Source organism: Pygocentrus nattereri, chromosome 12 (genome assembly GCF_015220715.1).
Source record: "Pygocentrus nattereri isolate fPygNat1 chromosome 12, fPygNat1.pri, whole genome shotgun sequence".
Classification (NCBI taxonomy): domain Eukaryota; kingdom Metazoa; phylum Chordata; class Actinopteri; order Characiformes; family Serrasalmidae; genus Pygocentrus; species Pygocentrus nattereri.
The window spans coordinates 28,386,190-28,400,707 of NC_051222.1; the positions used below are offsets into that span (position 1 = coordinate 28,386,190).

Genomic DNA, 14,518 nt, shown 5'->3' on the forward strand with positions numbered 1-14,518 from the left:
TGGCATTTTACACTACTGCTGAAAAGGTTTTTTTTTTTTACACAAAAAAGTATAATTCATAACCACCATTTTTTTTTGTGAGCCACTCAAACGGCAAAAATACATAAGTGAACATATAAACAGATAAATGAAGCATCACCCCCTTGGTTAACACTTTTAGCACCTTTAGCAACAATTATAGCAAGTAAACTCTTTGGATCAGCCTCTATTACCTTAGCGCACTGAGATGGAACGATATTTGTTCAGTCCTCCATGGAAAATTCCTCAAAGCTGGGTGAGATTAGTTACAGATTGATGAAGGACAGCAAGTTTGAGCTTTTGCCAAAGATTTTCAATTGGATTAAGGTCAGCCCTCTGCTATGCAAGCACATCCATTTGATTCTTTTTAAGTCTGTCTCATGTTGACTTTGCAGTGTACTTTGAATCTCTATCTGTTTGAAATACAAATATCTTCCTTTGTTTTTGTTGAAATTTGCAGGCATGTATTTATTAGATATGAAGCCTGGGCTTCTTCTGTTTCAAATATGTTTAAACGGTTCTTTTTAGGACATCTAAAGTGTCTTTTGGCCTTGCAGTAATTTCTCTGATAAGTGCTGAATGTGGGAGAAATCTGGTCTAGGCAGTGTGGCTTATCCATACAGAAGAAAAGATATATATATTTACACACTGTATTAATGTCGCACATAGAGAAGAACAGCTTAGACTCAGAGCTCCTAATATAGACATGACGCAGGCTACAGAATGATGAAGTTATCCTGTTTACTTAGAACAGCATCCAAATAAGTGTGCACTTTTTTTCAACAGAGAGCAGCTACACTCTAGTTGACCTCTAAACTTCATGTTGGTACCGGACATACTGTGAGCTGTCAAAAATTCACAATGTTATCAGATTCACTATCTATTTTATTATATACACACACAATGCATTGCAGTGGTTTTGCCACACATGAAACATCAATAATAAACATAACCTCAGCTGTTACTTACAGAATTTTGGTTGCATCTGCAATGTTGGACCTTTTATTTACAGCAGAATGTAACAAATTAGCTTCTTTACCCAGAAGACAAAACTTTGGTCAAGGGCAAACTTTATTCCCACATTTCATTTATAACACCGTTTATAAAGTTTATGTCCCGCACCTGAGCTGGGAGATGAGCCATGTTCTCCAAGTTGACCGATTGCCTCAGAAGCTCCATCATACCGCTGGAATCATGGGATTGAGTGGTGTCCCATGTTCACACAATTCCAGTTTTAAGCAGATGTGATGCAGCATCCAGGTACTTTTTTTTCTACTGCTTGATGAATACCATGATTTTCGACACACAAAGCTTTCTGGATTTTTTGGTACACTACTTATTACTGATAGATGTGCAAGATTTCAGATGAAGCCAATGTGTGCATCAGTGAGCTTAACTGCTTTATGACCTATATGCTTTAAGGACTTTGTTTTGGATTTTGTTGCCCTTGCTTTTATTTACACCTGGTGACAATTGGAATCCTTTGAGAATACCTTCGTTTCTCTGCTGTCTTTTAGCAAATCACAAACTTTGTTTTGAAGATGCCAGCAGAACATTAGTGTTAATTCTAGATGTATCATGAATGTTCCACGAAGCTGCTTGGATCTACTGGATTGCTCTGTGGAATTAAGTGGAGTGGAATTTGGTCATGCAGAAGTAAAGCTTTACACAAAACATTTCACTGAAAGAGGAAAAGTTAAATTCCAGCAAAAAAGGGCACAGGAGATGAGCTTAGTTTAGTTTGTTCTGAGGTATTTTCATTTGTTCGCCCTGTGAAACCTTGTGTCCTTTGAACTATGCACTTGCTTCACAAGAAAAGGGCAATGGATAAAAGCTAAAGCAATTCCAGTTCTGAAGAGCTGTAATCCAGCACAGTTTGTTGATTTCCTTTCATTGTGTATTGCTTTACCCCATAAAGTGCCTCAAGGCTCTGTTTTGAGGCATATTACTTTGTCTTTAGTATTTGTCTTTGTCTTTAGTACTTTGTCTTTATGATTACTTTAGTATTTATTTTCATTTTTATTCTAGGAACACAAAACTTTACTGAACCTAGTAATTAACAGATATGTTGAACAGTAGAATTCGGGACCTGCTGGACTGCAGTTGAATATCCCAGATCTAGGTTAACACTATAAGGATTCCTCCTCAGTTTTATAAAGGACAAATTTCTGCTGTATCCAGCAGCTACCCTTTCTGGACTAGTCCAACTGGACTGTAACCCTAAAATATAATTTATATCAGGAATGGAGCCTAAGATGCCACAATATGTCCCTTGGTGTAAGTAAAACGCCTCACTGGCTTCAATGCAATCAGCAACAGTAGGAACACTCTCTCAATTTCTTCCTTCCTCTGCTTTCTTTCCATTTCTTCACTTTATCGTTTTACATTCTACTTCTTCTGTCACTCTAACCGAGGAAGTCCTGATATCGCCCTCTTCTGTCTTCTTGCAGATGGTAGCATTGGTCCTCGAAATGGCATGCCATTGCACAAGTTTCGTCCCCTTGAGACACTTGGCAGCACTGTTCCTCACACTCACAAAGCACAGCGTGTTGATGACGCCGTTGCTCATAGCAATGCATTCGATGATGTAGAAGGCCACCAGTGAGTTGCGCTCACGTGTGATTAATGCTGGATAAAAGTCACGCAAGAGTGCAAAGCCATAATATGGTGCCCAGCACAACACGTAGGCCACCAGCACGGCAATCAATGCCACAACGGTTTGACGACGACGACGCAACCGCCTCTGGAGCTGCTCAGTCGGAAACCCTGGGACATTCTTGAACCACAGTTCGTGCGAGATGCGGGCATAGCAGATCGCCATGACCACCACAGGCCCTAGGAACTCCACGACTAGAACAGACAAAAAGTAGGAGCGGTAGAGCAGCTGCTGATCTGCCGACCAGATCTGGGCACAGAAGATCTTGTTGTCGTGGGCAACAGTACTGGGAGGGTACTCCTGCTCTGTGACAAAGTACGCAGAGGGGACAGAGATCAGGATGGGGATGATCCAAACCCCAAATATGAGCCAGTAGGCGGTCTGGTACTTCATCCGTGGCTTCAAAGGGTGCACAATTGCCATGTACCTGCCAAATAGAAGTATAGAGAGGTTGTTAAATAGCTAAAAATGGATTTCACTTGGAGCCTAATCTCAGCAAAGTACATGACCTCCCTATGACACTTCAAGTGGACTCCACTCAACATATACATCCATATACATGAAACGCACAGCCATGGCACAATCAATGCTTTCTTATTTTTACCACATAGTTCCTTCATGAGACACTCAATACCAGCTTTGAAAATCTCTGAGTTGCCTGATCCATCAGTGGTGTAATGAAGTTGGCCTGTTTGAACCTATGTGAAAACCCATGTTTTGTTATCACAGTGGGTGGAACATCAGTCTGTTTTCTCTTGAAAACTGGTGTCCGTATTCATATCACTACAGATAAGCAACTGAAGATTCACCCAAAAATTGCATACATGTAAAACAGAGCTGGTTCCAAGTTTACTTTGCTCTCTTAAAGTGTATCGAGGGGGCTTCCTGTACTTTATTCCTCTGGATGTGTCAGTGGAAGTATCCTTAGAAAGACCTTCATTATGTCTGAGCTCACAGAACGTCTCAGTGTTCTGAAACAACATTGTGTAATTCTTCATCCAAATGTCAGCATTCAGCGGAATTCCAATAACCACCAAACCATCATGAATTGTGGATTTTCGGAAATCTCATGACAAAGGCCTTCAGTATTAAAAAAAATGTTTAGAGACTCTGAACGCAGTGATGATCTCATCGCTTAGATCTGACCACATTTTGATGGAGCCTGCTTTGGTTAAGAATGGAACAAATGTGTTTTGTTTACCAACTCATTTCATGACCTTAAAATAGGAAAACATTTGAGATCTTTTAATTCCAATTCTCTTAAGTAGTACATCAAAGGACAAGATGATATGCGATATATACATCTACACATACAGTACTATTAAAAAGTCTTGCTATAAAAAATTGTGTGCAGCAAATTATCTGGGAAGTAAACATTTAGAATAAACACAAATAAACAAGTAGATGCATTGTGATTGGATGTGTGTCTGTGTGTTAGGTTAAAAATTTCCAGTATTTACAGTTACCATTGAAATACTTCATTAAATTAACTCGATTGTGCTGCTGATGGAATTCAACAAATCCATACACAAAGAAATCCAGAACAAAACCTGTGGTCGTCAAAATGTATTCGTCTAACACGTACAAATTCATGTTATGCTTTACTGGATTTATATTTATTCTACTCAGCAAAGCTGCTTGATAGGCTATAAAGCACATATGCTCATGTACATGTTATTGATGGTGTAATTAGACTGTGCAGAACACAAGACCTATTTCTATCAAGAACCCCCCCTTCTGTGGATTTTAAGCCAGATTTTCAAGGAAAGGCCTCTCCCACTCCATAGCATGTGGACTTCAAGGAGGTCATGGCATGGTACTGTTATAAGCAGACACTCACCTATCTACAGCGATGGCCAGCAGGGCATTAGTGGACACATAGAGAGACACTGTCCTCAAGTAGTTGATGGAAACACACAGGACGATCCCATGGTCCCACGAGAGCTGCTTAACGACATAGTAATCCACCAGGAATGGACAGCACACAACTGCCACCAGGAAGTCTGACACTGCTAAATTAGCAATTAGCAGGTTGGTGATGTTCCGTAGTTTTTTGTAACGTGCTAATGTGGCGATGAAGAGGCAGTTCCCAATCCCGCAAACAAGCATGATGCTGACCAGAACAACAGCGATAATGATGGTGGCTACAAAAAAGGCTCTGCCCTGAGTTGTGTCCGGAATCTCGTCCAGGGGAACGTCATAATCCAAAAGAATGTCATAGTTTGTCAAAAAGGCGTCCTGAGGGCTCTCTAAAGGCTGGCCTTGAGACAATGTAACTGCCACGATTGTCTGGTTTCTGTCCCCCATCTTTCCTCTTTGTTGCTTGTACTGGATTAAGCTACATTAGCTGCATTGCTCTTACTCATCTCATCCTTCTCTTGACATTTCTTCTCTTCCTATAAAAAATAAAGGTAATGGCATTGTCTAAAACAGAAAATCATGTTGGAGTCTATTTAGCTTGTCCTGTATGTTATATGTCAAGCTAGAAAGGCAACATATTGAATTTTAAATCACAAACAGTTTGTCATATTCATTGTCTTGAGAAATTGTCCTGCAAGGTTCAGTCATAGAGCCTATGTTTTTTTCATGTTCTTTAAAGAGCAAGTAAATGTAGATATCCATTTCTTGTGGCAGTTGATCGTAAGTGGTTAACAATATAATTTGAAGGTATATGTATTTCTAACAAATTTACACTTCTATTTTACATTATTTGTACAGTTCTTTTTGTTGTATATTTTGTTGATTCCTCTTAATTTTATGGTATCTGTCTGTCTGTTTATCTATCTATCTATCTATCTATCTATCTATCTATCTATCTATCTATCTATCCATTTTATATTTTATAACTTCCTATAGTTTCCTATATGCTAAACTCAACTTTTGCATATGAATATATCTTATACATATTCATATATAGATTATATAGGTATATAATCTTAAAGATTGTCCTCCAGACTTTGTTGCACATCAGATTTAAAAAAAAAAATCTATTCATTCAGTAGAAAATGAAGGCTTTGTCTCAGCCTGATATTGACTGGACATAATTCTCTACCGAATAATATTTTAGTTAAACAGTTTAGAAAGTAATACCTCACTCACAGTTCATCATTATGAATAACTATCTTATTCAGGGCTATTCACTTTGAGTACCTCACATAAATATTTTTCCCTGAACACAAAAGCAATATTCAGCAACCTGCCGGCCTACTGCAAGAGACGCTGTCTCACTAAATGGCCCATGCTGAAAATTGTTAGTATTCAAACACTGGCCGGAAGCCTTGAAGCTTTCCTTCTATATTATAGATTTTACAGGTTTTATTGTGTTTTTATATGTTTACTGCTTTTACATTTTCACATTAGAGCCCTGAGACTTTATCTGAATACATTTGCATATATGTATGTGTATGTATATGTGTGTGTGTGTGTGTGTGTCTGTGTGTGTGCGTATGTATATTGCCCAGCTCTCTCTCTCTGTGTGTGTGTGTGTGTGTATATATATATATATATAGATAGATAGATAGATAGATAGATAGATAGATAGATAGATAGGTATGCGCGTGTGTGTGTTTTCATAACGAACTGAATATGAGAATATGAACTGAAGTCAGCTGGACACAGAGCTGGGCAGTGTGACTACATGTATTATTATGGTGATAAAACACACCACAGGCTGCTTTTCTGGGCGCATCCTGCATCGTCAGTGTGTAAAAATTACATTCGATCAAAAAGAGCCGTAATTTAGTCCTGTTTAATTGGATTTAGTGCAGCACAGTGTCTGAAATGTTGAAGAGTAATCAGACTGATACTTTTGATATGTTTAAAATGCGGCTCTACTTCAATCTCGACACGTCGTGCATCAAAAACCGCCCTGAAGTATCTTGATATTACATTTTGCTCACTGCCCACCTCTAACTCGGCATGATTTATGTTTTGCTGTATTGCCGTTACAGTATTTATGCTTGGATAATAAACAGTCATACAGTCTATTCTAACAGTTGTTTCATTCATATCTAGTCAGGCGTTTGTCGTGGCGCTAAATGAAGCGCAATTTTGCGTCACTGCGGAATAAGCAGCCAATAGCTGCGTGCAGGCTAGCGTGTTAAATAATAGTCAAATAAAAATACTACTACTAATAATAATAATAATAAGTGTAAGTGCATAAAGGCCTCGGCTTTACAGACGAAAACACTACAACGTTTTAAACATATTGTAAAAATGTAATAAAATTCAAATCGCATTAATTTACTCGTTAATAGTTCATCTAAGAGAGGCTCGAGCTCAAATCCATCAGAATATCCAATAATCCTGAATAAGCCAGGCTCTACAGGGCGAACATCAGCGGGAGAAGACAAGAGAGGAAAGTAAACCTCAGGTTTGTGTTCAGAAAAGGAAGAAAGTACAGACAGCTCACCGACTGCTGGACGGAATTACTCGGTCCTCTTGCTTTGGCTGTAATAACAGGTTTGTCCCACTTTAGCGGCGTTTCTTTGAAAAGCAGCCCCCGGAGGGCCGGCGCTGGTCCGGGGATGCACAGCGCTCAGAGCTCCCTCTCCTCCCGGCTGAGAGAGGAGGACTGTCTGCTTTCCTCCCTCTGGCGGCGGTTCAGCTCCGCTCTGTGGACAGATGAGCTGAGGATGATGGATGACGGTAACCTGCTGAGTGAGTAAGTGGCAGATCACTGGAAGGTGGTGAGCAGGCTTGTCTGAGTCCGACGGATGCGCTGCTGAACCCAGAAGACGCTCGTAGGGCTCTGGTTGTTTGGCCTGAAGGCAGAAATCAGGCCTGCGCTCTTAGTACACGTAACACTGAAAAGCAAGCTTTTATATTTTTATAAGCTTTGAAAAGAAGCTTTTAAAGGAGTCCTGCAGTCCAAATTCAAAATATCGAAGAGTTGTCTGCCCCTGCCCCTTCCTCCCCACAACTGAAGCTCGCGTGGGTTGCCAGATTGAAGACATAGTCAAGTGCAAGACAAGTGCAATAAACTTTGACAATCACAAGCGATGATGAGTCCTACACTGTAGGCTGATCAGCTAATCTATACCTTTGCAATGTTTTAATTGTTTGCAAATTATAAACCAGCTTATGTGGATCAGTCAAGGTTAGCTAACCTTAGACGAAGCTCGGGGCTTACCTGTTCAGGAGAAAATGAGCAATATTGGCTAGAAGTCCTTCTGGGCTCTAATCTGTCTCCCTTTTTCAGATGCAACCATCAATATATACTTGCGTGTTACTACATTTCTGGTAATGGAGCTTTTTACAAGGATGCTTAGACTTCTCAGGACATGTAGAAGTCCTCTCTGTAAGTCCAGGTTCTTTGCTGGCCAAATGGTTTAATATCTGGCAACCCGGGGTGTGGCAATGACACTGGGAAATGTGCAGTGGGCAGGATCACAGGCCAAAACACAAACAGAATTTCCACTCCATGATGGAAATTTCAAAGGGGAACATACTGGCATTAGCCCTGTTGTTGGAGAAGACAGTATTTCAGTTTAACATGCTTTCTTAACATCTGATTCATTTTGGGATTTAATACACTAAATATATTACATATTGTTCCTTTAAGTTGCTTTGGCAGTTTTAGGCTGTAGTCTGAGTAGCTTGGCTTGGTATATAACAGTGCTATAGACTTTGATGCTGCTTTTATTTGAGTGCTAGGTTGCTTATCACATGTGGCATTTTTCATATTTTGACTGCAAAATGACCTCATCGCTCAGAGGATCCTCGACATTTTGAGGACAAATTGTACGCAGGACAAAGTGTATTGGCTTTGGAGCATTTTTGTTCAGCAAGTTACACGACAGTGACATTGTATGAAAGCATTTATTTTTGCCATAAACAAAAATTGTTTTTGTACTACAGTAGGACGAACGATATCAGAGGTCTACTGTAGATTTTTAGCATGACCCATTTCACTAAGTTGTCTCTGACAGACAGTCCTCTCATTTGTTTCTGTGCGATTTCAGGATCTGATCTCCAAAATCAAGCCTCATCTGTGCTTAGCCTTGCACTATGAGCATGTATTTCCACAGATGTTTCCACATTTGTGTAGAAACGTTTTTTTTTATATGTAAATAAAGTCGTAAGGAGTGCGTCATTCTCGTCTGAACTTGCTGGATCGGAATGGTTCACATTGCTGGTTATAGGAACCAGATGTCTGAAAATTGCCATGCCTCTAAAAGACACGTTTTCGAAAGTTTTTACATGAAATGGTTACAAAAACATTGCATATACCTCCAAGACATTTTAGACAATTATATGCTCTAACCTTGTGCTGAAAGTTTGCAGGAATGCTTTTTCCTGTTCCAGCTGCACCCCTGGGCACTAAGATGTCCAAAAAGACATGATTTCATGAGTTTAGCATGGAGGAACTGCAGTGGCCTACACAGAGCCTCCCATTGAGCACCTTTGTGGTGAATTGGAACATTGATTATGAGCCAGACCTTCTCATCCAACATCAGTGCCTGACCTCAAAATACTCTTTTGACTGAACGGGCACAAATTCCCACAGACACGCTCCAAAATGTTGTGGGAAGCCTTCACAGAACAGTAGAGGCTTTTATAGCTGCAAAGATGGGACCAACTCCATATTAATGTCCAACAAGTTCATGTAGATGTGAAGGCAATATAGAGTATGTTAGCAGATTACATATAATTGGACAGTGTGTATTGTGGTGCACTATAGATAGATAGATAGATAGATAGATAGACAGACAGACAGACAGACAGACAGACAGACAGACAGATAGATAGATAGATAGATAGATAGATAGATAGATAGATAGATAGATAGATAGATTGCTTTGTCATTTATTGAGCCTATTAACTGTGTTTCTCTTTGCCCATTTAGAACTTCACACAGAAACATCAGCTGAAACTGGAAGTTTGTCCTGCCTTCAGAATGAACCCACCATTCATAATGTATTATAAACATGGCTATAAAGTGTAATTGGGTGTAATTCATTTTTATAAATATGTATAACCATATTTATAATGCCTTATAAATGTGTTTATAGATGCTTACAAATGTGACATTCATAGAAAGTGTTACCGAAACTACTAGCACATTGGAGCAGATGCATAAGGCAGGCTGTTTGAATTGTTGATGGTTGTATGATGTCTTTGCATAAAGCATGCTCTGTATTGTAGTGAGAATGGACAAAAACACCAAAAGGATATACATCTGTGAGTAAAGGTAAAGCTGACGTCAGATAAAGCTGAAGTGCTACTTTTAGGCCTGAATGCCGTGTAAGCATTTTTCCCATTTAAGTTTAGTTATTTGGTAAACATTCTTACCTACAATATAAGGTACAAGTAACTTCAGGCAAATAAACGAACTAAAGCGTAACGATATAATAAGATCAACATGTTAGCTTCACCTCTACGCAGAAAACTCCACTACGAGGGAGTAGATCAGTAACTGCTCAACCACTTAAAACACAATGCTGCTGTCCTACACTTAACTCGAGGCTTAGCTCAGGTACCAAACATTAATCATTTGTCTTTTTTACTTGATTTACCTTTTTTCCTGTCTAAAGAAGCATTGTACCTCACGTTGACCAGCCAACTGTCCCCACGACATTGCAATGTTAATGATTTACATTATCTTGGGGACATTTCATCTGGCTTTTATTAGCACTATTGCTTAATGTTCTGTCTCATTGTTTCTCTTATTCCATTACTCCTTTGCTCCGTCACTGTTCTGTGTCTTCTCTTTCACCTCTCTCTGTTCTCTCTATCCTTGTGGCTTTGATCACAGGACTTCAGTAGTTTAAAGAACTTTCAGTGTGCTGAGGGCAGGGGTGGAGGGAGTCCTGAAAATGTGAAAGGTAAACTCTGCACAATTCACTGGTAGGGATGTAATCAAAGTCATTCAGAGTGGCTTGATGTGAAGTGGCTCATTGTAGAGAAACATATAGGCTCAGATTTCTTTACAGTGGTGCTGATAGGAACCAGGAGTCACAACGTCTATAACACAAAGATAGCCATTTTATTTGCTATCCAAAATAAGCAGTGAACCTACACGTGTCTACACACGAGTTTTTATGTGTAATGTTCATGATAGTAAATAGTGTTCATTCTAAAAATATAAAAATTATATGATTGAAAAAATATATCATTCTATAAATATTAAAAAAATTGTCCTTGTTATATTGCCATTCTTTTGTAAAACAATGTCTCAGGCATCGGGGAAACTATTCATAACAATTTCACGTAAGGTGTCTGTGAGGTGGCCGTTATTATTATCATTATTATTATTAAGTGCTGTCACGTCTTTTCCAACTCCTGGTGACCATATGGATAGTGTTTCTCCAGAGTATCCTATCTTCTGTTTGGGTCTCCAGACAGAAACTCCAAAAGTTTTTGCCAACACTAGAGTTCAACGGCATCTATATTTATTCTGTCCTTGTTTATTTTCCAGCTTTCACATCCATAAAGAACCACAGAGAGGGGGATTAAACACTTCAGGAATATGGTTTCTATCACCACCACAGTGAACAATCCTGACTCAGTTTCTCTTGAAAGGTTCATTTCACATAAAACTGCTCTGAATTACTTTGTTCACATCTCAGTGATGTAATTAGGCTGAACTTTTGAAAAAAAAAAGGTGGAATTCCTCATTTAGTATGCCACTGTTTTTGTGCTAATTTGCTTGAAAACCTGTAAATCTGTTAGTTATTATTATTACACTGCTCAAAGTTTCACCACCCGACAAAGCTGATCCCTTCATTTAACATGAGTTTTTGGTTAGACCAGGGGTCTTTAATTAAAATTCAATAAGGTCCCATTTCCTCAAGCAACAGTCCAGAACGTCATAATGTCTAACTTGCATCACGATTCAGTGCCATATACAGTTTACCGAAGTAGCCTATTAGGTATATCAACATCTTATGCAGACAACTGAATGTCAAATCAAATAATGCACAATTAAATGATATTTCAACAACATTTATTGTCAGTTTTTTCCTTTCAGATCACATCATGTAAAATAACTTCCCTCTGACTCACTTTCTTCTCTGACTGCTGTGTCTTGCCTTGTCCCTCCCACTGTGTGTGTGACACTCACTCCAGTCTCAGTGCTCAACGTAATGCACAGATCTGGCTGAGTAATGCATGTGGTTAGTCTGTGAGTTTCCTGGGCCACTAAAGCTACCGTAATGACTAGAAAATTATTAAGTAAATTTCACCTCCACATTTAACCTGTCCATGAAGTGAACCACTACATACTCACTAGCGAGCACACACACACACTAGGGGCAGTGAGCACACTTGCCTTGAGCAGTGGGCAGCCCAATCCGCAGCACCTGGGGAGCAGTTGGGGGTTAGGCATCTTGCTCAAGGACACCTCAGTCATGTGCTGTTGGCTCTGGGGATCGAACCAGTGACCTTCCGGTCACAAGGCTGGTTCCCTAACCTCCAGCCCACGACTGCCCCATAAGCTAAGCCGTTTAAAATAGGACCACTCTGTCGAAATTAAATAATTCTCCTTAGTTTATCAGTTATAGTTCAGGTCTGCATAGGACAGCACCAGGGTCCGGACTTGGACTACAGTCCACCTATTAATGACCTCTGGCTTAGACAGTGAACTACCTTTTGAAATAGAACATATGTGACAACTTTAAGTTAAAGTTGCTTGTTATTGTAACATGATACTGTCACGTTGTTGTAAAATACAATGTAAAATGTACACCTAAGTTGTGAAAAACTTTTTTAATTAAAAGCTGAATAGTTTCATAAACCAGAAAACAAAACACAAGTAAAATTATGTACTCAAGTGTTGCCCTGAGAGCAGTTGTAATTCATTACTTTCTATCTCTGGCCGAATGGCCTCCTTTTATTCTGCAGAATCTGCCAATCTAGAGCACATCTGAGTCCGTTCAGTCAAACTCCATTCACGTTTACTTTTATTCACTAATCCCATAAGCTTAGAAAAAAAAACCAAGTAATTTGATCTGAAGGGCCACCGTCATACTTATGATTACTGAAATCTCTCTCTGACCTTGCGGAAAATAAATAACAGCCAAAATATAACAACAAAAAAGGATTTACAGGGCATCAGTGAGGCTAGGACGATTTTAACACAGGCGGCAATTCAGCAAGAAAGGACAGTTTGTCCCTGAAAAGAAAAAAGATATGCTGGGCTTGGGAACGGTTTCATTTCAGCTCATTCAGTGTGGCTTCATTCATCACAGGTTCATTTCCCTGCAGCAGGTTTGGCCAATGATTCATTCTATTAGCCTGATTGGATTTCTCTCCTGAATGACTTTTGAAATGACAGACCTCACCACAACCCTGGTTTATGTTATAAAACGTGTTATAAAACATGTAACAGCTGAGGTAACTGAATCAAATTGAATGTACAATTCTAAAGCCGAAAGTCAAGTCAGTTAAGTTTATAGTCTGAAGTTTGCCTCTTTAGTTTCACACTGGAGATACGAGTGTAATGTAGCCAACAAGTAACCCCACTGCTCACTTAATCATCACCATAGCCTCAAATCAAGTTGATAACTTTGCTGCTCTATTTAAATGGAACTGAAAATTCAAACAAGAAGCTACTAACTTTAGCTGGAGTTTTCTCCTTGCTCTGGTAACTGACACATGTGGACGATGTCTAAATGAGTTTGCATAGTTGCAGTACTAGCCCAGGTATTTGAGACAGTATTGGCACACTGTCACTGTTTGCCCATCATTATTGTGCCCACCTGAGAAACCAGAGTGTTCCCAGACAAGAGAGGGACGTAAGGATGATTTCACCTGCTCTAGCTTGGCATTTCAAGTGGCTAATCAGCCATCCACCGCAAAAAATAGCATCTTCTTAAGCCAAATAATCTTAATTCTAGTCAATATATCTAATATTTATTGTTTTTAGATGGTTGTGCACTTATTCAAAGATTAATTAGCTTATTTCTTGACATTTTATACCTGATTTAAATAAAATTATCTCACTGTATTGGCGGATAGTTTTGCTTGTTTCAAGCAGATTTCTTAAAACAAGCAAAATTATCTGCCAATATAGTGAGATAATTTTACTTAAATCAAAAAAACAGGTAAAAATGTTTGGAAATAATAATAATCTTAAATAATCTTAAATAAGCTTACAACTATCTGAACGTGACAAATTTTTATATATGGACTAGATTTAAGATTATTTTACTTTCCAGTTCTGTTTTCCAGTTTTGAAAACTGTGCAGTGGCATTTTTTTTATATAAAATTTGAATAAAAAATAAACCATTCCTTTTATCATGCATTGTATAGCTTGAAAATATTTTTTTTTCACTATGCATATCATCTCACAACCTATATCGCAAAAATGAATGTTAACATGTGTATACCCCTGTTGCTGCGCAGTGACTGGTTGAGAGTCATATCAATCATCATTTAGCAAATAGTCAATTACGGTCAATAATTATTGATTTTGATTTCGAACATTGATTGTAAATTCATGTGGGGGTCCAGATAAGAAGCATAATCAGACTGACCCTGGCCTGCAGGCCGTGCGTTTGACACCCTCGCTGTAGAGCATGTGTCAGGCTCCAGTCCTTGCGGGCCACCAACACTGCAGATGCCAGCACAGTGTTTCATTAGCAAACCTGATTCAGCTCATCAGCTAATTAGCAAATCCTTCATGAACTGATTTCAGAGAGATAGATGAGGGTAAATGTTAATCTCCACAGCACTTTGGTCCAGAAGGTCCCCAGTTTGAGATGCCCGCTGTAGAGCATGCGGTACAGTAATTAGGCAGCAATATGAATATCATCACAATCATTCATTTCAGAGGGTAAAGAAAAATATAAGCCTTGTAGCTCTGGTGCAAAACTAAAGAAGCAAACCTCAGACATCAAACA

At 39.1% G+C, this 14,518-nt stretch overlaps 1 protein-coding gene across 1 annotated transcript; it reads right to left on the reverse strand.

The window, feature by feature from the left end:
* Window positions 1-885: 885 nt before the first annotated feature.
* On the reverse strand, window positions 886-7,515 carry prokr1a (prokineticin receptor 1a). The gene is made up of 3 exons (XM_017720597.2): window positions 7,086-7,515; window positions 4,515-5,070; window positions 886-3,101 (listed from the first exon to the last, which is right to left on the reverse strand). Exons 2-3 carry the CDS (start codon window positions 4,979-4,981, stop codon window positions 2,387-2,389), a joined length of 1,182 nt encoding a protein of 393 aa, XP_017576086.2. The 5' UTR covers window positions 4,982-5,070; window positions 7,086-7,515; the 3' UTR covers window positions 886-2,386.
* Between the last annotated feature and the right edge of the window lie 7,003 nt (window positions 7,516-14,518).